Raw genomic sequence first — 24,136 nt, 5'->3', positions numbered from 1 at the left:
TAATATAAGTTCACTCTTAACTTATACTGTAATATATGTGAATCAGTTATCATTCCTAAAAATCTAACGTGATTCAACATTAAACAGTTACATCAAATCTGAACAAACTACTGTAATTTGTTTCCATTCATACTGTGGTATTACTTTGATTTTACAAATTAAAAAGACACATCTATAAATAAATAAGGTCAACACTTGTGCTCGCAACATTGCAGCCATAACTGGCAAGCCTTTTTTGGTATGCTTAGTGGTTATAAACTTTTAGCAGTTCATGCCAGAGGATAAGATTCAATAGAGGACAAGCAACTTGACAGTGGGTGTTGTGTTGCATGTATTTATAAGTTGTTTGGAAGACTTTTCCATTACTACATGATTTCATCAACCTTTTTTATGTTCTGAAACTCATTTTATGTCCACCCATCATTAACAAAGGTACGCTTTACTAAGTTTTAAAATGGCAAAACTCAAGAATTGTGCTACAGTTTAATTTAAATGTTTTTTAAATTAGTAGCACATGCATATCGAGCTTTTGACTTTTGGTTTGAGGCCATACAATCTGCCTCAAGAGTTTATACATGCCATTGTTGTTGTTGTCTATATCCCACTGTTGTCAGTGGTGGCATGATGTCCACTCTACAGTCACAGGATTACAAACACAACACCCCGGCACCTTCATGACCATCAGTGCACATTTCAACCATCTCCCGCTCTCCAGAACCATGACTGACTTCTAGGGGTGTCACGATACACTCAGTTCACGATACGATACGATACACGATATTGGGTTCACGATAACGATACGATATTTTAACAATATTTTTTTGCGATCGATTTGTAAGTTGAGGGGGCATCCTCCACGCTAATTTGAGTAATTTCACCATTTTCATCCTCCGTGTCTGTCACGTCCCTCGTCCGTTCAAACAAAGCAATGAAAAGGAGAGCGAGCATGCAATCAGATGCAGATCAGTGCCACCATGTTCAGCTTCTTCTTCTCGCGATATGAGATTTCATCTCAACGTTACATATTGTCATGTTTTGATATCGCGATATATCGTGGGACGATATATTGTGACATCCCTACTGACTTCACCCAGTATATGACCTGCAAAAAAAGGGGGACTAGTCCAACGCGTCATCAGTCCGACACCTCATCAGTCCGAAAAATGAAGCATTGTACAGCTCGCTGTCCCGACAATGAAAAGATCGATCATTGGTACAAAAAAGTGCACGTGGAAATGTATTTTTTAAAGCGCTGCAGCCCCTTCTATAAGTGACTTTGTGTGTTCCTGCCAAGATGTGTGTGGCAAGATCTGGAGAATTGTGTCTATGTGTGTGGGGGAGAATTATGTGTGGCAAGAATTGAGGTGTGTGTGTGTGTGTGTGTGTGTGTGTGTGTGTGTGTGTGTGTGTGTGTGTGTGTGTGTGTGTGTGTGTGTCTGTGTCTGTGTCTGTGTGTCTGTGTGTGTGTGTGTGTGTGTGTGTGTGTGTGTGTGTGTGTGTGTGTGTGTAGAATTATGTGGCGAGATTTGGGGAAGACTGGCTTGAGCCGTGCTTCCTGGTGAATACCTGGTAGCACGCGTACAATGTAGGCCTGGTCCTTCGCAAGACCGACATGGGTTCGTATCCTATCTAAATAAAGGCAAAAATGCCCAAAAAATAATCAGAAAAAAAAGAAGACTGGCTTGAGCCGACAAGGAAGGGTGTGTGTGTGTGTGTGTGTGTGTGTGTGTGTGTGTGCGTGCAGTTCAGTTTTCAAGCCAATGTCAGTAACGTTACAAGTCACAAGTCTTCAAAGGTAATTCGCTCCATTACATAGGCTGCTGCTGCTGTGTTTCGATCTCTCCGTAACGTTGTACCACAGCAGACAACACAGGCTTTCAACACATTCTCACTCCCAACTCGTGACAAAGTGACGACAAGGGTTCCTCCTGACCAATCTGCAGTATATGATGAGTTGAGATTGAGAATGTTTTGGGGCTTTAACTGCTGAATACTGGACAGGGATTGGCTCCAGTAGTCATGATGTCACAAATCGGTTACATGCTGCCACTCCGACGTGCTGCCACTCCGACGTTCTGCCACTCCGAAATATCGGCACTCCGAAAGGGGGTCTATATTCCCCGTTTTTCACTAACCTCTCCCAACCCCCACGCCAAACCTAACCTCCCCCTATGCCTAAACCTAACCTCCCCCAGACCCTAACCCAAAACCTAACCTCTCCCACCCCCACGCCTAAACCTAAGGTCGGCATTGCGGCTTCTAAGGTGAACGACCGCCAGTCCGAATGATGGAAGTTAACGTTCGGAGTGGCAGCATGTCGGAAAGGCAAAGGAACCCCCACAAATCATGCTAGTTGAAAATGGCCTTTTCAGTGAGCTCAGAGAACCTGTCCACTTTGAGCAGACAATTGTGGAAACAGCCTTCTAGTGTCAAATTCTGCACAGACACCATTCTGCACAGAGAAGCTCAAACATCAACCTGAAGGAACAAGTAGAAAAACAGATTTTTGACTTTAGGTGGTGTTTAAAAAGTCTCACAGCCCACAGTAAGAAAGCTCCAAAACCAGAGTTAATATATTGCTACAAAGGTGGAGGGACACCGAAAACATGAGCTATGCGGAGTTGGCCTTGGTAACCACATGTCGCTAATTGTCATTTCAAACATAAAAATGCATCTGTGGGTGTCGTGGGTGAAGTCAGTCATGGTTCTGGAGAGCGGGAGATGGTTGAAATGTGCACTGATGGTCATGAAGGTGCCGGGGTGTTGCGTTTGTAATCCTGTGACTGTAGAGTGGACATCATGCCACCACTGCCAACAGTGGGATATAGACAACAACAACAATGGCATGTATAAACTCTTGAGGCAGATTGTATGGCCTCAAACCAAAAGTCAAAAGCTCGATATGCATGGGCTACTTTTTACAACATTTAAATTAAACTGTAGCACAAGTCTTGAGTTTTGCCATTTTAAAACTTAGTAAAGCGTACCCTTGTTAATGATGGGTGAAAATAAAATGAGTTTCAGAACATAAAATAGGTTGATGTAGGAATGGAAAAGTCTTCCAAACAAATTATAAATACATGCAACACAACACCCACTGTCAAGTTGCTTGTCCTCTATTGAATCTTATCCTCTGGCATGAACTGCTAAAAGTTTACCATACCAAAAAAGGCTTGCCAGTTATACAATGTTGCGAGCACAAGTGTTAAAGCTTGACCTGATTTATTTATAGATGTGTCTTTTTAATTTGTCAAATCAAATTAATACCACAGTATGAATGGAAACAAGTTACAAATGAAGTAGGTTGTTCAGATTTGATGTAACTGTTTAATGTTGAATCACGTTAGATTTTTAGGAATGATAACTGATTCACATATATTACAGTATAAGTTAAGAGTGAACTTATATTATATAAAATTATGGGCAGAAAATGACTTATCATCCGGTAATACATGAGGCACATGGCAAATTATTTTGCCCTACAAGATAAGGGCCAATGAAGAGTCACATTCAAATTAAAACGTATTAGATCCTTTTGAAGACATCCCCATATTTAGTTTCTGCTTCGGCTGCAGAATAAGATTAATATAAGGAGGCTCAAGATGAGATGGACACTCTGCAGGGGATTTCAGAGACTACGAACTGCTGGTAAGTGAGAGAGATGTTTCAGCTGTCATTCCTGGCAAATAAGTTGTATTTTTTAGAGATGTTTAGTGTTTGACATACATGTTTAATTAATAGGTAGTATAATAACCTTACTTATTAATGGCAGGATGATGTGAGATGGGGAAAGCGCTTCAATGTTAATATATTAATTTATTTATTTTTTGGCCCGAGGGAAATGTGTGTCTCCTGATTCTAAATATAGCTGAATCGAAATGTAAATGAGGTATATTATACTCATCTGTATTGGGTTATAATATACTAATCCATAATCTCTATATTGCTGCATGTATCGCTTGAAACAACTCATAAACATAAGAAAAAAACCTCTCTGTTCATTTAGGGGTTGTGAGAAGTTCCTCTGTGATTGAGTGGTATAAAAGGTGAGTTACCTTTTCTCTATTTAAATTGACAGAATATAAAGAATCCTTGTATCATACAGTGTTCAGTCTCTACAGCAAACAAAGCACATCAGATAAGAGGAAAGTTAATTTCTGTTTGTCGATCTACAGAAAGCCGCCAACATGAGTACTGACGCGGAGATGAAGATTTATGGCAAGGCTGCCATTTATCTCCGTAAGCCAGAGAGGGAGAGGCTTGAGGCTCAAACTGCACCGTTTGATGCCAAAACCGCTGGCTATGTGGCTGATGTTAAGGAGCTGTACCTTAAATGTACAATCCTGAAGAAAGACGGTGACAAAGTCACTGTCAAAGTCCTTACCACCCAGGAGGTAGGTTGAAGCTTCATGAAACTCACAGCAGTGTAACTTACAGTTGGAATTTCAACACGAGCTGAAAGTGTCTTTCAATATTTCAGGAGAGAACAGTTAAGGAGTGTGATGTCTACCCTATGAACCCTCCCAAGTATGACAAAATTGAGGACATGGCCATGATGACCCATCTCAATGAAGCCTCTGTGCTGTATAACCTTGCAGAGCGTTATGCAGCATGGATGATCTACGTAAGCTCTTCTGCCTATGGAGTAAAGTGTAATATTGCACATGGACTCATACAACATACTGTGAGTGGTCATATCTCTCTCATCCCCTTCAGACCTACTCTGGGCTGTTCTGTGCAACTGTGAATCCCTACAAGTGGCTCCCAGTGTACGATGGTGAGGTTGTAAATGCTTACAGAGGCAAAAAGCGTATGGAGGCTCCACCCCACATCTTCTCTGTCTCTGACAATGCCTTCCAGTTCATGAGTGTTGGTATGTTCTTGTCAGGAAAATGAATAAACTATCGAGAAATTCAATAATGTATGTTACATAGATGAGAAATATATTACATTTCTTTTTCCTTTTGCAGATAGGGAGAACCAGTCTGTCTTGATCACGTAAGTTTTACATATATTGCACCTACTTCTACCTCATTAGCATCAAATGAATTGAGTTAATTTCTCTGAATCTACATATCCATCCCCAGTGGAGAATCTGGTGCTGGAAAGACTGTGAACACCAAGCGTGTCATCCAGTACTTTGCAACAATCTCAGTGGGTGGTGGAGTACAGCCGGATTCAAAGAAGGTATATTATCATAAGTATTTTTCTAAAAAAAAAAAAAAAAAAACATTTCTGGAAACATTTAGACAAAATACAAATGTACGACTGAAATTAATATATAAAAACACATATTATAGGGCTCACTGGAGGACCAGATTATTGCAGCTAATCCCTTGCTGGAAGCCTATGGTAATGCCAAGACTATAAGGAATGACAACTCCTCTCGTTTTGTAAGTATGGTGGGATTTTACACTCTGAGAAATATCTTCAATAATATATTGCATATGCAGAGGGATGTTGACCAATGTACTATTCAAAACAGGGTAAATTCATCAGAATCCACTTTGGCGCAACTGGTAAACTGGCTAGTGCTGATGTTGAGACATGTAAGTATCAACTTCACATTAAATAGAATGACTAACATTATCAGTGATGTAGATTTTGAATCATAAATATATAAACAATACTTATAGATCTGCTGGAGAAGTCTAGAGTGACATACCAGCTTGAGCAGGAGAGAGGCTACCACATCTTCTTCCAGATGATGACCAACCACAAACCTGAGATCATTGGTGAGCTAAACATTGTGATGCAATGTTAAAATAACCCATGTTCTTCACATGGTCCATAACCAATCATTACTTTAAACCTTTTATGCTCTCCAGAAATGTGTCTCATCACCAGCAACCCCTATGACTTCCCCATGTGCAGCATGGGTCAGATCACTGTGGCCAGCATTGATGACAAAGAAGAGTTGATGGCCACTGATGTCAGTGATGTTTCATTTTTCTTAATCTATTATGATTCAACATTCCATCACAATTACTCAGTAAAATGTATTTTCCATATTGACTTACTCAGTGTCAATACCTCTGTTGAATACAGAATGCTATTGATATTCTGGGCTTCACCGCTGAAGAGAAGGTGGCCATCTACAAGTTTACTGGTGCTGTGCTCCACCATGGTAACATGAAGTTCAAACAGAAGCAGCGTGAAGAGCAGGCTGAGCCAGATGGCACAGAGGGTGAGGATTAACTTCATGGATGAGTAAAAAAGAAAACTACAAATCAGTCATACATCTAGTAAATGTATTTTTGTGACATTTTCAGAGGCTGACAAGGTTTCTTACTTGCTGGGCCTGAACTCGGCTGACTTGCTGAAGGCTCTGTGCTACCCCAGAGTGAAGGTCGGAAATGAGTATGTCACCAAAGGACAGACTGTGCCACAGGTCAGCAGATCATTCTCTTGTTTACGTCATTCTATACAATCTCATAATTAAGTCAAAGGCCAGCGCATGAATGTGGTTAAAGGCTAACTAAACCCTAATATATATATATATATATATATATATATATACTGCTTTAAACCAATGTATATGGCTGTTGATGGATTCTGATCATTTTCATGCATATAAACTGCCCTCTACTGGTTGAAGCCTACTTTTTCAGTTGAGTTTGTTTGAATCTGCCTAACGGCTGATCTTGGGCGACTCAAGTCGAGGGCACGACCCACTTGTGACTATCCTCTCCCCACATAATAATACAAATTCATTTATTTTATATAGCGCTTTTCAATGACCCAAAGACGCTTACAGTAAGAGTCCACAGAAAATGAGAAAAATACAAACTTGCAACAGGCAGCAGATACAAATAACAATAGCAAAAGTAAAGAACGAGCAACAGGCAACAGATACAAATAGCAATATGTCTAGTCAGGGATATATGGAAAACAGAGGGGATGGAGGGAGCGTGAAGGAGGGACATGGGAGAGAAGGAAGGTGAGAGGGGGTGGCAAGGGTGGAGGAGGTGGTTAAGGGTATTTGTATTTATTTATTTATTTATTTATTTATTTATTTATTTATTCATTTATTTATTTATTTATTTATTCATTTATTTATTCATTTATTTATTTATTTATTTATTTATTTATTTGAGGGACAGTCCACATTAATTAACATGAGTGTAAACATGCCAGTGTTAGCCAAACAGCTAATTTTCAACTGTAGGGTAGGTTGTAAGCATGGGAGAACAGCTAGGTTTTTAGTCTGGATTTGAAGAGTGAGGGTGAGTCTCTGACAGTCTGGGGGAGGGAGTTCCAAAGTCGGGGGTGCTGCTCTGGAGAATGCTCGGTCACCAAAGCTTTTGAGTTTGGATGATGAGGGTAACAGTGGAAGAGGATCGGAGAGGCGATGGGGGAAGAGGAGGTCAGTCAGACAAGGGGGGGCCAGGCTGTGGAGGGCTTTAAAGGTGAGGAGGAGTCATTTGAAGTTGATGCGTTCTTTGATGTGGAGCCGGTGGAGGAGAGAGTGGAGGACAGGAGTGATGTGGTCACGGGACCGGGTGTAAGTGAGCAGGCGGGCAGCTGAATTGTGAACCATCTGGAGTCTATGCAGGGAGCGGTTTTGCTGAGTGTGGATTTGGTGCCAATGAGATGAAGTTCCGTTTTGTCACTGTTGATTTTGAGGAAGTTGTGGGTCACTCAGCCAGGTTTTTATTGCAGATATGCAGGTTTGGATGTGGGTGAGGGGTGAGGGGTGAGGGGTGAGGGGTGAGGGGTGGGGTCTGAAGGGATTTTGCGCTGGTGTAGATCTGGGTATCATCAACAGTGGAAGTCCAGCTTGAATTTGCAGATGATGTGACCAAGGGGGAGCATGTAGCAGATGAAGAGCAGGGGGCCAAGGACTGAGCCCTGGGGGACCCCCTGCGTAACAAAGGAAAGGGTGGAGTTGTGACCGGAGAGGGAGATGAACTGTTGTCTGTCTGTGAGGTAAGAGGTGAGCCAGTGCGGTGCCCTCAACGCCCAGTTGGTACAGCCTTTGGAGGAGGATGGAATGACTCACTGTGTCAAAGCCTGCACATTCAAAGCAATTCATACTCATCGAGCTGGCGTAACATTAGACCATATTAAAACCCTCGTGCTTTTAACCAAAATGAAACATCCAGGGTCTGTACCGGGGACCGGGGACTGAGGGCATTTCCACACTAGCAACGATTGGTTTAGTTCCGTGCCTGAGAATGATTGCGGTATGCACCTAGTTGGTTTGCAATCCGCTAATAAACATAAAGAAGAAGAGTAGACTAGTAGGCTACACTTGCCAAGTGGAGAGCTGGTATTGTAAGTAACGATGAAACAAAACAGACTTTGGGGTCAAGTGTGCTCAGAAACGGTCATAAGTCCCTGATGTGAAACCACCCTAAGACACAATACCTGGCATACGGAAACCTAACAAAACGGAGATGGCTTTGACAAAAGTCAGTGAAGAAGCTGGACTGACTAAATTAGGAAAGAAATTGTTTATTCCAGGGATGGTCGTTGTTATTGGCAATGCAGGGGCTAACGTTATGCTACTAGGCCTGTTTGTGAGCTGGAATAAAACAGACACATATTTCCAGAATTTACCACTCAGTCTAACATCCTTGCTAACTTTTTTCCAAGCCACCATAGGTCAAAGCCACCATAAGCCACATGACCCACTGCGGGCAGCCTCGTGTATCCTCTGAGAGCAGACACTACTGAGCCAAGATTTCTGAATGACACCGTGCATGCACCAGCATCAACTCAATTACACCCTATATTATTTATAATTGATTAAATCTGTGAGAGGGCTCTGGATTCTAATGGTATTAATTCAAATGAAACCTTTCTTCAGGTCAATAACTCAGTGAGCGCCCTGGCTAAGTCTATTTATGAAAAAATGTTCTTGTGGATGGTCATCCGCATCAACCAGCAACTGGACACCAAGCAACCAAGACAATACTACATTGGTGTGCTGGACATTGCTGGTTTTGAAATCTTTGATGTAAGTATGCATTCATGGTAATGGATTGAGGAGATAACTTTGTAACATTTGTGATATATTAGCTTAATCCTATTTCCACCGACAGTTCAACACCTTGGAACAGTTGTGTATCAACTTCACCAATGAGAAACTGCAACAGTTTTTCAACCACACCATGTTTGTCCTGGAGCAAGAGGAGTACAAGAAGGAGGGTATCATCTGGGAGTTCATTGACTTTGGCATGGACTTGGCTGCCTGCATTGAGCTCATTGAAAAGGTACACAATAATGTGGTGACGTTATGTTAGAATTCACGCCCACATGGAAAGAATCTATATGTACCCTATATGTTTTAATATAGGGCCACATATAGTTTCCCCATATATGGTGCATACATAAAATTGGCCGTTTTCCTATATTATATGTACATATATGTACATATATGTATAGGTACATATATGTACCTATATGTACATATAATATAGGAAATCGGCCAATTTTATGTATGCACCATATATGGGAAACCTATATGTACATATATGTACCTATATGTAGGATTTTAAATAAAAAAAAATAGCAGCGCACACGGGATTCAAACCCCGTTCTCCAAGGTTCAAGCCGTGCGCTCTAGTGCTGAGCTATACATTTTCTTATACTAAGCAGAGAGCCGGGCACATTATATACTCTCTCGCCCATAACGTAGACCACAATTGTCAGCGATCGGGAAGTTATTTTATGTGATGCGTACGATCGTAACAGACTAAAATGATGTTGTGTGTGTGTGTGCATCTATAGTCTGTAGGCTGTACGGCTTCAGAGGTTAACTTCATTTAACACCAGAGACTCAGGAGGTAGGCCTACACAGAGCCTCGTATAGTCTGTTACTATAACATAGTGTGCCCAGAGCACCTCGTTCCGCACTTGGTGCAGACCGGTGCAGACTTGCTTTGGTCTAGTCAGTCACAGCTAGTAAGTACTTGCGCATGCTCATTGCTGCAGGAACTGAATTCATTATTTTATAGTATTGCGCTAAACTATTAACCATAGTTGTGTCCTGGAAGCTTTTTGCTGATGGCACCACATAGCCTATAGTCCCTTATTTATGATATTTCATGTGACATAAAATGCGTTGAAATGTAGTTTTCGTGTAGATCAGATTTCAACTCTCAGTTACACAATAAAAGACAATAAAATGCCAATTCACACACTATCAATATTGTCTCTATTCCAAACTACAACAAATGTTTTAACAATATGATGAACCAAATTGTGTTTTTTTACACGTTTACGTTGTAACCGCATTTTAGCCGGTTGAAAAGAGGGTGAAATTAGGTCTTAGACGTTCAAACCCAATATCACCCAGATTTAAACTAAAAATCAACGTTGAAAAAACGTTTTGTGCTCGCTGGGTATATATGGATTATGACACAGTGTATACAAACAGATTTGTAAATGACCTATATAGGAGGCATATACCTTGTATTGTGTACATATATGGCCTATATGTGGATATAAAGAAGTGAGACCTATATGACCTGTATTATGAACATATAGGGCCTTTATGTGTATATAAAGAAGCTATATAGGAGACATATATGCCCTGTATGTGCACATATAGTACCTATATGTGGATATAAAGAAGCTATAGGAGACCTATATGCCCGGTATATGCACTTATATGCACCTGAATCTGGCCTATATGCAACCTATATGCGGCATAAATGTGGCCTATATGCGCATATATGCACCTAAATCTGGCCTATTTGCAACCTATATGCGGCATATATATGGCCTATATGCGCATATATGCGCATATATGCACCTAAATCTGGCCTATATGCAACCTATATGCGGCATATATATGGCCTATATGCTCCTATATGCGCATATATGCACCTAAATCTGGCCTAGATGCAACCTATATGCGGCATATATATGGCCTATATGCTCCTATATGCGCATATATGCACCTAAATCTGGCCTATATGCAACCTATATGCGGCATATATATGGCCTATATGCTCATATATGCTGCATATAGGTTGCATATAGTTGCATATATGTTCATATAGATTCTTTCCATGTGGGCGATATGCAAGAAAAGTGCCTCTTCATGATGTATTTTTGCACATTTTATACAGCCCATGGGCATCTTCTCCATCCTTGAAGAGGAGTGCATGTTCCCCAAGGCCTCAGACACTACCTTCAAGAACAAGCTGTATGACCAGCACCTCGGTAAAACCAAAGCATTTGAGAAGCCCAAGCCAGCCAAGAAAGGCAAGGTTGAGGCCCATTTCTCTCTGGTGCACTATGCTGGAACTGTGGACTACAATATCACTGGCTGGCTGGACAAGAACAAGGATCCCCTGAACGACTCTGTTGTTCAGCTGTACCAGAAGTCTAGTGTTAAGCTGATGCCTATCCTGTATCCCGTGGTTGTTGAAGGTACACTGTCACTTTATAATGCTTATTAGGATTATGGGAATTTATTAATGTTTTTGTCTTTAAAATAAACAATATGCCTACTTAGAAAAGTTAGTTATATGTACAATGTTACTTTATAATGGAATTCATTAATATTTTTGTGTTTAAAATAATAAATAATTTCTACTCAGAAAAGTCAGTTGATTGATAAAGTCTTCATATTAATGAATCCACAAATCAACAGAGAAGGGCGGCAAGGGAGCCAAGAAGAAGGGTGGTTCCATGATGACTGTGTCTGCAGCATTCAGGGTAAATTTTAAGAAGAACCTTAAATGCGTTTTTGCAAGTTTTTATTTTTGTATCATTAGTTTCACAAATAATGTTTGGTGTTTATTTTATATCTACAGGAGAACTTGGGCAAGCTTATGACCAACCTGAGGAGCACTCATCCTCACTTTGTACGTTGCCTGATTCCCAATGAGTCAAAGACTCCAGGTATACTCGAACCAATGTTCTTAATGTTCTCTGCACTTGTTGGTCATTAAAAAAGCTTAGCGGTATTGAGTCTTTTACTTCGTCACAAATAATTATCAAGTAACAACTTCTTCACAGGTCTGATGGAGAACTTCCTGGTTATCCACCAGCTGAGGTGTAATGGTGTACTGGAGGGTATCAGAATCTGCAGGAAAGGTTTCCCCAGCAGAATCATTTATGCTGATTTCAAGCAGAGGTATTGCCAATTTACCACAGACATTTATAACTTTGAAAAGAAGCTCCCGAATGTGACCATGAACTGTTTTGTGATAGGTACAAAGTACTGAATGCCGCTGCATGCCCTGAAGGAACATTCATGGACAACAAGAAGGCCTCTGAGAAGCTGCTTGGGTCTATTGATGTGCCTCATGATGAGTATAAATTTGGACACACCAAGGTAACTAATTGAGTAAGAAAAAAATAAACTGTTTAATTGATGGAAATGAATTGGCCATAATATTTTTATATTCTCATCAGGTGTTCTTCAAAGCTGGTCTACTAGGTGTTCTTGAGGAGATGCGAGATGAAAAACTTGCTTCTCTGGTCACCATGACTCAGGCTCTCGCACGTGGCTACGTCATGCGGAAGGAGTTTGTGAAGATGATGGCAAGGAGGCAAGTGGACATTCTAACGATATATTAAGTCTGAATGCAGTACCAAAATGACTGTGTGTACATAACAGTGATTTCCTTTCATAGGGAAGCCATTTACGGCATTCAGTACAATGTCCGCTCATTCATGAATGTGAAACACTGGCCATGGATGAAGCTGTACTACAAGATTAAGCCCCTTCTGCAGAGTGCTGAAACTGAGAAGGAGCTGGCGAACATGAAGGAAAATTATGAGAAGATGAAAATAGACCTGGCCACGGCCCTGGCTAAAAAGAAGGAACTGGAGATGAAGATGGTGTCTATTGTGCAGGAGAAGAATGATCTGCAGGCTGCATCTTTATGTGTGAGTAAATGGCAACAGAAAGCTTTGTTGATTTCTCACAACTTTTCCAGAGCAAATGTTATTATATATAATATTTTCCCCTTTTCACATTTGTTCTAAATAGGAATCAGAGAATCTGTCAGATGCTGAGGAGAGATGTGAGGGACTTATCAAGAATAAGATCCAGATGGAGGCAAAACTCAAAGAGACAAGTGAGAGACTGGAGGATGAGGAGGAAATGAATGGTGAGCTAACTGCTAAGAAGAGGAAACTGGAGGATGAATGCTCTGAGCTCAAGAAGGACATTGATGACCTGGAGCTTACCTTAGCCAAAGTGGAGAAGGAGAAGCATGCCACTGAGAACAAGGTTCATGGATATTCACTATGTTTATTATATCATCCAATATTTGAACAATTACCCAATTATGACAATATGTTTTTACATAATCAGGTGAAGAACCTGACTGAAGAGATGGCCTCTCAAGATGAGAGCATTGCTAAGCTCACAAAGGAGAAGAAAGCCCTCCAAGAGGCACACCAGCAGACTCTTGATGACCTGCAGGCAGAGGAAGACAAAGTCAACTCTCTGACCAAAGCCAAGACCAAGCTTGAGCAGCAAGTCGATGATGTGAGTTCATGAACATGTTATTTTCTATTCAATGAGAAATATGTCTGCTGTAAATTTAAACATGGTATTTTGCAGCTTGAAGGTTCTCTGGAGCAAGAGAAGAAGCTCCGCATGGACCTTGAGAGATCAAAGAGGAAGCTTGAGGGTGATCTGAAACTGGCCCAGGAATCCGTCATGGATCTTGAGAATGAGAAACAGCAGTCTGATGAGAAAATCAAGAAGTAATGTCGGCAGAATTTGAAAACTGTATGCACAAAATATGTTATTGCAACGAGTACCTTATGATGATGTATTTTACCCCTACAGGAAGGACTTTGAGATAAGCCAACATCTCAGTAAGATTGAAGATGAACAATCCTTGGGTGCTCAGCTACAGAAGAAGATTAAAGAGCTCCAAGTGTGTAATGTTTGATTTAAAATCGGTGTCAAACTTGTCAGGAAGTTTTCATGCGATGTGTCAGTTGCATACATTCATTTACAACATTTCTTAACTTTCAAGGCTCGTATTGAGGAACTGGAGGAAGAGATTGAGGCTGAGCGTGCTGCTCGTGCCAAGGTTGAGAAGCAGAGAGCTGACCTATCCAGGGAACTTGAAGAGATCAGTGAGAGGCTTGAGGAGGCCGGGGGAGCCACTTCTACTCAGATTGAGATGAACAAAAAGCGTGAAGCTGAGTTCCAGAAGCTGCGTCGTGACCTTGAGGAGTCCACCTTACAGCATGAATCCACTGCTGCTGCTCTCCGCAAGAAGCAGGCTGACAGTGTTGCAGAGCTGGGAGAACAGATCGACAACCTGCAGCGTGTCAAGCAGAAGCTGGAGAAGGAGAAGTGTGAATTCAAGATGGAGATTGATGACCTGTCTAGTAATATGGAAGCTGTGGCAAAAGCCAAGGTATAATGCTATTTAATGTATATACATAATGTACAGAATATACACACTTGAACAACACACAATTTTTTAACTTGTCTAATGATGATAAACAGGGAAATCTTGAGAAGATGTGCCGCACCCTTGAGGACCAGTTCAGTGAACTTAAGGCGAAGAATGATGAGAATGTTCGCCAGATAAATGACATCAGTGCTCAGAGAGCTAGACTGTCAACAGAGAATGGCAAGTTTTTCCTTCATTGACCTGTTCATAAAATGTACTTTTGAACTCAATCCATAAATAATAAGACACAATCTATCATTAGAAACTATTTTTTTACTTTAATGCTGGGCCAGTTGGAAGTGTATATAACGCATTTCAACAAAAAAAATCCCTCTAGGTGAGTTTGGTCGTCAGCTTGAAGAGAAAGAAGCCCTTGTCTCCCAGCTGACCAGAGGCAAGCAAGCCTTCACACAGCAGATTGAGGAGTTTAAGAGACAAATCGAGGAGGAAGTTAAGGTGAGGAAAATTGTGAGAGATTTTGTTAAGGATTGTATGGTCATTTATTCACTGGTTTTTATTTTAATAATATTTTGCAGGCCAAGAACGCCCTTGCCCATGGTGTGCAATCAGCCCGCCATGACTGTGATCTTCTGAGGGAGCAATTTGAGGAGGAGCAGGAGGCCAAGGCAGAGCTGCAACGTGGAATGTCCAAGGCCAACAGCGAAGTGGCCCAATGGAGGAGCAAGTATGAAACTGATGCTATCCAGCGCACTGAGGAGCTTGAAGAGTCAAAGTGAGTCAATGAAGATTTTGTTTTTCCTAATGGTCGCTAAAAAAGACTTCTTAGAATACTATACATGAATGATTAAATTTGGCGACTGCTTAACAGGAAAAAGCTTGCCCAGCGCCTTCAGGAAGCTGAGGAACTGATTGAGGCTGTGAACTCCAAATGTGCCTCTCTGGAGAAAACCAAACAGAGGCTCCAGGGCGAGGTGGAGGACCTCATGATTGATGTGGAGAGAGCCAATGGTTTGGCTGCCAACCTTGATAAGAAGCAGAGGAACTTTGATAAGGTGTGTTGACACTGATTAGCTTGTCACAGCCACTGGAAGTGTCAAAGTAATAATCATTCCAAAATTGGCTAACATTGCTCATTTTAAATTACTATGCAGGTTCTGGCAGAATGGAAGCAGAAATTCGAGGAGGGTCAAGCAGAGCTTGAGGGAGCTCAGAAAGAGGCTCGTTCTCTCAGCACTGAGCTGTTCAAGATGAAAAACTCTTATGAGGAAGCTCTGGATCAGCTGGAGACCCTGAAGAGGGAGAACAAGAACCTGCAACGTGAGTTCTCATCTGATGTTAGCAATAACTTGAAATATGTTCATGATGTGTGTCAGTTAGAATGAGACACATAGCCTGCTTTCTTTGACTTTGCAATATTAAATATAACCTTCTGCAGAGGAAATCTCAGACCTGACTGAACAGATTGGTGAGACTGGAAAAACCGTCCATGAGCTGGAGAAGGCCAAGAAGCAGGTGGAGACCGAGAAGTCAGAGATCCAGTCAGCTCTTGAGGAGGCTGAGGTGACATTTCAACTGGAAGGCTTAACATTAGAATTGCAAATGTATATGTTATCCATGAAATGTACATGTTATTGAACAATAGAGACATGCCCACATGAAGAATACATGGGCTGTGTTTTAATATTTGCTACATTTTAGGGAACTCTGGAACATGAAGAGTCCAAGATTCTGCGTGTCCAGCTGGAGCTCAACCAGGTCAAAGGTGAGGTTGACAGAAAGCTGGCAGAGAAAGATGAGGAGATGGAGCAGATCAAGAGGAACAGCCAGAGGGTAATTGAGTCCATGCAGACCACCCTTGACTCTGAGGTCAGGAGCAGGAACGATGCCATGAGAATCAAGAAGAAGATGGAGGGAGATCTGAATGAGATGGAGATTCAGCTGAGTCATGCTAACCGCCAGGCTGCTGAGGCCCAGAAGCAGCTGAGGAATGTCCAGGGACAACTCAAGGTAGGTACATCACATGACAACTGTATACATGCTATTCTATGTGCAGATACATTCTGATCTTTTTTCTGTTTCTACAACACAATCTTAACATTAGGATGCCCAGCTGCACCTTGATGATGCTCTCAGAGCACAGGAAGACTTCAAGGAACAAGCTGCTATGGTCGAGCGTAGGAATGGTCTCATGGTGGCTGAAATTGAAGAGCTGAGGGTTGGTCTGGAACAGACAGAGAGAGGCCGCAAAGTGGCTGAGACAGAGCTGGTGGATGCTAGTGAGCGTGTTGGACTGCTGCACTCTCAAGTAAACAAAATAATGTATTCACTAATACTATAATCCATACACTTTTAAATAATATGTGCACATCATTATAGGCATTGCTAAAAAATTTCTTCTTCCTAGAATACAAGTCTTATGAACACAAAGAAGAAGCTGGAGGCTGACCTGATCCAAGTCCAGGGTGAAGTAGATGACAGTGTTCAGGAAGCAAGAAATGCAGAGGAGAAGGCCAAGAAAGCCATCACTGATGTGGGTTCAAATTGTATTTTATAGTCATCCAGATCTCATACATTTGGAAGAATATGGATATTGTATGTATGGCATACCTAATTAGCATATATGATTCATATTCTAGGCTGCTATGATGGCTGAAGAGCTGAAAAAAGAACAGGACACAAGCTCTCATCTGGAGAGGATGAAGAAGAACCTGGAGATCACAGTCAAGGACCTGCAGCACCGCCTGGATGAGGCTGAGAACTTGGCCATGAAGGGTGGCAAGAAACAGCTCCAGAAACTGGAGTCCAGGGTAAGATAACTGTTACACAGATGACAGTAAATTACATTACAAAATATGCAGAATGAGTCTCATAGTTTATCATTCATTTCTGAAGGTGCGTGAGCTGGAGGCAGAGGTTGAAGCTGAACAGAGACGTGGAGTAGATGCTGTTAAAGGTGTCCGTAAATATGAGAGGAGAGTGAAGGAACTCACATACCAGGTATACCAAGCTTACTTTGTGACAGTATTCCTATTAACTAAATGACCAATTTAAAAGATAATATGTCAATTATTAATGGTCATTCCTGTTCCTACTTAAATTAGACTGAAGAGGACAAGAAGAATGGCGCCCGGCTGCAGGGTCTGGTAGACAAGCTGCAACTGAAGGTGAAGGCCTACAAGAGGCAGGCTGAGGAAGCGGTAAGTTCAAATCATGTAAAAATGCTCCATCTATTTGCAAACATTTTCATTGTTGTTACTCTAGTCTTAGGATCTCAACGAGAATTTATGTTTCATAGGAGGAGCAGGTCAACACTCACCTGACAAAGTCCAGGAAGGTTCAGAACGAGTTGGAGGAGGCTGAAGAACGAGCTGATATTGCCGAGTCTCAGGTCAACAAGATGAGAGCTAAGAGCCGTGACTCCAAGGTAAACACATGTCCTTCATCAGTGCATGTTAATTCATTGAGTAAATGTTGAAATTACTGGCGGGGGGGGATTTGGGTTTAGTCTAAAAAATATATGTTTATTTTTCACAGGGAAAAGAAGCAGCTGAATAAGTTCTCTTATTAAAGCATCACAATTCGTCATAAAATATGATGGCATTGTTGATTGCATACAATAAATGATACCACAACTAATTCTCTTTTGTCTTTTATTTATTCAGTAACACTCTCTCTGCCAGTCTAATGAACACAGCGTTTCACACACACACACACACACACACACACACACACACACACACACACACACACACACACACACACACACACACACACGAGAGAGGGAGAGGTCATGGCTGGGCGTGTAAAAGTAGGGTGGAACAGGACATTGAATGTGTGCTTAAGGCGTGGTGTTGTTCCCGAACTTTAGTTATAATAAATATTAAGTACATTTCACTAAGGAAGACCACACCACAATGAAATGTATTTAGATGATTTATTGATGGGAAAAGGGGGTAGTGGAAAGAGGGATGAAAGGGGTCGAGGGTAGAGGGATGATACGGGTCGAAACGAAGGGATAGTCGAGGGGGCGCGGGTCAAATGAGTCTGGGCTGATGGTTGTCCTGAGGAACCAGGGAATTGAGACTCAGTGTGGGGGTACTGTCTTGCTGATGGAGTCTCTTCTTGGCTCCCGAAAGTGAAATGAATGAACGAATGGAATGAATGAAATGTGATGCTGAGTAGTTGGGTCATCCATGATGATCCCGTGAACCAAGCTTTCCAAGCTGCAAGTAAACTAAAGGTCCAGACAATAAGCTGGTGAAGAAGGCTCGCTCTACGTGGCTCAAGCTGGACAGTCTGGAGCCAGTGGCAGAGAGGAGGATGAGGGGAAAGGAGGAACAGTTCCTGTCGTGTCAAGTCCAAACATGACTACTTTTCTGCTATCCCACCTGATGCCAGTGTTTTCTCTGTTGTAGACCTACTGTAGCTTTGCCTCTTTTCTGTGCCAGTACATAAAGGCTATTGGAACATTTAGCATTTATCTACAAAGGCATTACACCTGAATCTCCATTCTCACAAGCTATGCAAGATGATTTGGCTGATGTGCAGCTTAACGGTTCTGTTTGAGTTTAGTATGTTCGTGATTCAATTTTGGGATTATTTGATCATGAAATGCAACTTGCAGATTTGCAAACATCGCTTACTGTTCTGACTGACAAAGGTCACAAGGCTTCTAAATATAAGCTATTAGGTCTCCCACAAGTTAGACTGTTACACGGGGAAAGTTATATGACACCTCAGCATGTCAATGGCTTTGCAAGTGCTCCATACTGAGGCATCAAGCAATTTTTAGGTCTGGCAGGATACTGTTGGAGGATTCTCGATTATGTTGTCCTCACTGATCCCCTTGAAACATAATAGTTGCTGGTAACTCAAATCCCACTGACCCAGTGTAGGAAATTAACTGTTTTCTGACAAGGTTGTTGTTTTGTTTTGTTTTGTTGCTGTTGCAAAATATGTTTCGGGGGCATTTTGGATCATTTCCTCCTTTCCACAATTTAATCAAATGTTTGGAAATAACTTAGTTCTTCCATGTTGCCTGGCAGACCAATATTCAATGACTCTTATTCAAGCACATTTTATTTCTAAACGTTCATAAACAATCACAGTTAAAACTCCCAATTTCCTATCATCTCAACAACACTGACATGTTATGTAATGTACTGGTAAAAAAACTTTACAAATAACGTGGCTATCCAGTCCATCCTCCAAACCATTTACTGTATTAGATTATTTTTGCCTTTATTGCATGTTATTTGGACAGTGGGTAGACAGGAAGGGTGGGGAGAGAGGTTTGGGTATTAAAAAAACTGGTGATCTTGTGAACTACCTGGACAGCGAGCTTGCGCTGCCTGCCACTGAGGTAAATAACGCTAGGAGGGGTAGGGGTTTAGGAGGGGTAGGGGTTGGAGGGGTAGGGGTTAAGGAGGGGTAGGGGTTGCGCAGGTACAGATGCCTAGCTGGCCATTTTCGAGTCGTGCATTGCAAATACAGGCCAAAATATGGACACCCTTTGCAAAGACAGAGTAACGTTAAAATACAGAAAGTTAACTATTTTACGGGGGCATTTAAAAGCCCCTGTCATTCCAATTCCAAGGGCAATTCTAGATTTATTTTAACGGACATTTTGCCCCAAGCTGCCGCTAATTTAATAGGACGGCACGGTGGCTCAGTGGTTAACACTGTTGCCTCACAGCAAGAAGGTCCCGGGTTCGAACCCCGGTCCGTCCCAGGTCCTTTCTGTGTGGAGTTTGCATGTTCTCCCCGTGTCCGTGTGGGTTTTCTCCGGGTGCTCCGGTTTCCTCCCACCATCAAAGAAAGACATGTATGTTAGGGTTAATACTCCTCAGTGCCCCTGACCAAGGTACTGGCAAAAGAACTGGAGTTGGGCCTGCTGGCTGCCCACTGCTCCTAGTTCTAGGAAGGTTCCTAGTAGAGGATGGGTAAAATGCAGAGGATGAAGGGGATAAATAAAGGATAACTTAACTTAACTTATTTCCTACCCTGCACTGACCAGATAATTCCATCCCCTGTGGGCCATTCCCCCTGTAGTCATTTGAGATCGTTTTTTCAGTCACTTTCCTCTCTCAGGCACACAGTGACTGGCAGCCCCCCTTGGCCTACTATACACAAAAGTTAGATCATGTTGCAGTTGCTATGCCCGCCTGCTTGTCCTCAGTTGCCGCTGCCTCCTTGTAGCCACAGCCTGCACCGCATTGCAAGAGTCTCAGCTTTCCAGGCATACCCCTTTAGATATTTTATTAAGCCACATAAGGATTATGATGGACAAATACATACATACAAGTAATACATATGCTTTTCCCCCTTTTTTTTGCAAGAGTAGACATGGTGTAGGAATGATAGAAAGGGGGAAATAGAGATAACATGGGTCTAAACCTAAATTAGAGTTGCTTCAGAGATTGATGCAGGAGTCAGACGGTGGCCTAGGACATAGAACAGAAAGAAATAAGATGAAGATGAAACATTAATACCTATCATTTACACATACCCATATATATGTCCATCCACAGACATCTAAGCACGCATACACATATAGTTCTGGTACACAATTTAAACTCATTCACATCAAATCCCAACTTATTCCTACATACCCAATTTATGCAATTCCAATAGTGTTTGTGTTTATGGAACCCCAGTATGCAGAAATATTCAAATAAAATAGGTGAAAATAGGACAAAAACTCCATGGGAGTAGCATAAAGAGGGCATGTTTGTAAAGGGGGGACTCGTGGGTACGGCTGTAGGGCGGCTGTGGCTCAGGAGATAGAGCGCGTCGTCCACTAACCAGAAGGTCGGTGGTTCGATCCTCGGCTCCTCCAGTCCGCATGTCGAAGTGTCCTTGGGCAAGACACTGAACCCCAAATTGCTCCCGATGGCTGTGCTAGCACCCTGCGTGGCAGCTGGCCACCTTCGGTGTGTGAATGGGTGAATGTAGGCACATTGTAAAGCGCTTTGGATAAAAGCGCTATATAAATGCAGTCCATTTACCATTTTTACCCGTAGAACCCATTCCCATTCAGAAATCTTGAGGTGAGAGGTCAAGGGACCCCTTAAAATGGCCATGTTTTGGACCAGTCTGTAAACATGCTTAATCCTGTTACAAAGTCGGGCATTTTAACCTGGGGGTGAATGGGAACAACTCCCTTTTGGGTCCAGCCTGAAGTGGTCATTTGAGGAACTACAGCTTTCAGTATCACTTCCTCCGCGGCTTCCACTTCCAAAGGTCGCGAAGGATGCGACAGGACACCTGCTGGACCCCCTGCAGTTTGCCTACCGGGCAAACAGGTCAGTGGATGATGCACCATATACTGAAACATCTCGACTCCCCGGGGACATAATGCTAGGATCCTGTTTGTGGACAGTTCATCATCCCAGAAATCCTCTGCTCCAGACTCACCCACCTCGGTGTGCCAGCCTCCACCTGTAAATGGATCATAAACTTCCTGACGGACAGAACGCAGCAGGTGAGGCTGGGGAAAATCACATCCAGCATCTGGATAATCAGCACTGGTGCCCCCCAGGGGTGTGTGCTCTCCCCCTGCTTCTTCCTCCTCTACACGAACGACTGCATCTCCAAGGACCCATCGATCAAACTCCTGAAGTTTGCAGACGACACAACGGTCATCGGTCTCATCAGACGGGAGGTGGAACAGCTGGCCCTCTGGTGCGGTCAGAACAACCTGGAGCTAAACAAACTGAAAAGTGATGATAGTGGACTTCAGGAAGAGCCCACCAGCACTGCCGCCCTCACCATATCCAACAGCACTGTGTCTATACGGTTGAATCCTACGAGTTCCTAGGATCCATAATCTCTATCGTCCATATCGTCCGGGAACGATGCCAACGCGGTGATATCAGGACGTCGGGCTCCTGCAGTTCTTTCTGTGTCAGTAAATACCTTGGATGACAGGTTCAATTCTGCTTGTGCTGTAGCGCTGTCCTGTGTGTGGTTTTTCCTTTTGTCCTCCCTCTCCTTGTGAATCATTGTTTTGTTTTGTTTTATCAATGGTAGCCATCCGTATTTGAGCAGCCGCTGACAATTGGTCGGTGGTGTTGATCCAGGCTGGATTGCTTCTGTGTTGGATGCACGACTAGACCATTTACTCTGGCTTGACAAGACTGTTTCTCTGGCCGTGTGCCTTCATTCTTCATTCTTTTGGAGTGCCAGTTGTAGACTAACCAACAATAAAAAATGCAGGCATACCGCCAGAGAAACAATTATACCCCCCCCCCCCCCCCACACACACACACACAGACACACACACACACACACACACAAAACAAACACACACAGACAGTCTGAGACAGAGGGAGGGGTATTATGAGGGGAAAGGCCAGCAGAGGTATGTAATACAATAATACAACTAGAATAACACTTAGAGCAGGGGTGTCCAAACATTTTTTAATGGGGGCCAGATTAGATAATGTGAAAATGCCGGGAAGGGGGGGGCCGGGGGACAGGTGCTTCTCGCATCATATGGGTTATAATAAAATAAAATAAAAAATCACATACAATTGTACTTTGTTTACCATCATTTACCAACATTAGTTCTGCATGTGCTGTTCCTAAAAGCAGGCAGCCAAGGCACTCTTCCAAAGGTTAAAAAAGCTTTAATTTAAAATGCGTAGTTCATAATATAGAACAATAAAAACTTGCCAACATGTTTCAGCCCAACATGGGCCTTCATCAGGGCACAATGAGATGTGAAGCCAGTCAAGACATTCATATAGAGAATAGAAAGGATGATAATCTGGGGGCATCGACACCATGTGAATAATGGATAGTCATTTTGACTGGCCAGTCGCTCAACCCCTGTGTTTACAGCCCATGAGAGTCTGGCTCCACAGATTACTTCCTCATTGGGGGTGGGCCAATGAAAGGTAAAGAGAAGAGAGTAGTACACAGATGCATGCTAACAATAGATGTAAGAGGGATGATCAACCTTATTTGCATGGGGGTGCCAAGGTATAAATTAATTACTGTGGATTCAAAATACTAGGCCTAGCTGCTGCGTGGCTTGTGCCTGCCCTATTGGCGCGCACGGGCATGTGTGCCCCATTATATCAGTGATGACATCATCAGTGTGTGTGTGCCCCCCTATGACATCACTGATCAGTCTTGTGGCTCCTTGTGTGTGACATCAGTCAGTCTTGTCACAATGCCTCCTTGTGTGTGCGTGCCCTTATGATCACTTTTGACATCATCACTGATGACCAGTGTTGGGGGTAACTCATTACAAAAGTAACATATTACTTTTAGCAGTAACTCAGTAATATAACTTATTACTTATAGGATTTCAGTAATATTATACTTGAGTTACTTTGTCAAGTAACTCAAGTTACAAATTGAGTTACATTTTATTAAATCAAAGCACAAAAGATACAATCGTTTCCTAATCAAACTGTGTTTTTATGCAAATAACCACTATAGATGACAATAACAATGGAAAAGAATAACATTTAGAATTTTGGATTGTTTACACCGACTTCAAGGCGGTTGACATTATTTTTCGGGATGGTTCTGGGGCAGCAATGTCATTCTGCTGCTGCTGTTGTTTTGGTAAAAGTAATGCAAAAGTAGTGTAATAAGTAACGAGTTACTCTACACAGAAAGTAATATTGTAAAGAAGTAACTTATTACTTTCAAATGAAAGTAACCAGTAATATGTAGTATATTACATTTTGAAAGTAACTTGCCCAACACTGCTGATGACACCACATCATTAGCTGTAGCATGTACGTTAGGGGTGGGCGGAGGTGTGTAGACTG

The 24,136-nt window shown here is 42.2% G+C and overlaps 1 protein-coding gene across 1 annotated transcript in view; it reads left to right on the top strand.

The window, feature by feature from the left end:
* The first annotated feature begins 3,622 nt into the window (after nt 1-3,622).
* The window catches only part of LOC310798463 (uncharacterized protein), a 36,174-nt gene continuing 15,660 nt past the window's right edge, over nt 3,623-24,136 (top strand). The window contains 44 exon segments of the mRNA XM_083661006.1: nt 3,623-3,648; nt 4,007-4,046; nt 4,176-4,394; nt 4,481-4,624; nt 4,717-4,873; nt 4,971-4,998; nt 5,088-5,295; nt 5,301-5,393; nt 5,486-5,549; nt 5,637-5,735; nt 5,829-5,932; nt 6,049-6,187; nt 6,273-6,391; nt 8,813-8,962; nt 9,048-9,218; nt 11,082-11,385; nt 11,609-11,673; nt 11,772-11,859; nt 11,977-12,094; nt 12,172-12,295; nt 12,376-12,512; nt 12,597-12,852; nt 12,956-13,198; nt 13,283-13,459; nt 13,535-13,680; nt 13,766-13,856; nt 13,959-14,348; nt 14,441-14,567; nt 14,725-14,843; nt 14,924-15,120; nt 15,217-15,400; nt 15,500-15,665; nt 15,784-15,908; nt 16,047-16,355; nt 16,450-16,653; nt 16,753-16,878; nt 16,985-17,155; nt 17,241-17,382; nt 17,385-17,446; nt 17,450-17,545; nt 17,644-17,772; nt 17,883-17,891; nt 21,591-21,652; nt 21,759-22,134. Coding sequence (XP_083517132.1) covers nt 4,188-4,394; nt 4,481-4,624; nt 4,717-4,873; nt 4,971-4,998; nt 5,088-5,295; nt 5,301-5,393; nt 5,486-5,549; nt 5,637-5,735; nt 5,829-5,932; nt 6,049-6,187; nt 6,273-6,391; nt 8,813-8,962; nt 9,048-9,218; nt 11,082-11,385; nt 11,609-11,673; nt 11,772-11,859; nt 11,977-12,094; nt 12,172-12,295; nt 12,376-12,512; nt 12,597-12,852; nt 12,956-13,198; nt 13,283-13,459; nt 13,535-13,680; nt 13,766-13,856; nt 13,959-14,348; nt 14,441-14,567; nt 14,725-14,843; nt 14,924-15,120; nt 15,217-15,400; nt 15,500-15,665; nt 15,784-15,908; nt 16,047-16,355; nt 16,450-16,653; nt 16,753-16,878; nt 16,985-17,155; nt 17,241-17,382; nt 17,385-17,446; nt 17,450-17,545; nt 17,644-17,772; nt 17,883-17,891; nt 21,591-21,652; nt 21,759-22,134 — 6,426 coding nt within the window. The 5' untranslated portion in view covers nt 3,623-3,648; nt 4,007-4,046; nt 4,176-4,187.

The sequence above is a fragment of the Poromitra crassiceps genome, assembly GCF_964638095.1.
Source record: "Poromitra crassiceps genome assembly, chromosome: 25".
NCBI classification, from domain to species: domain Eukaryota; kingdom Metazoa; phylum Chordata; class Actinopteri; order Beryciformes; family Melamphaidae; genus Poromitra; species Poromitra crassiceps.
This window is presented reverse-complemented; position numbering and strand designations above follow the sequence as displayed.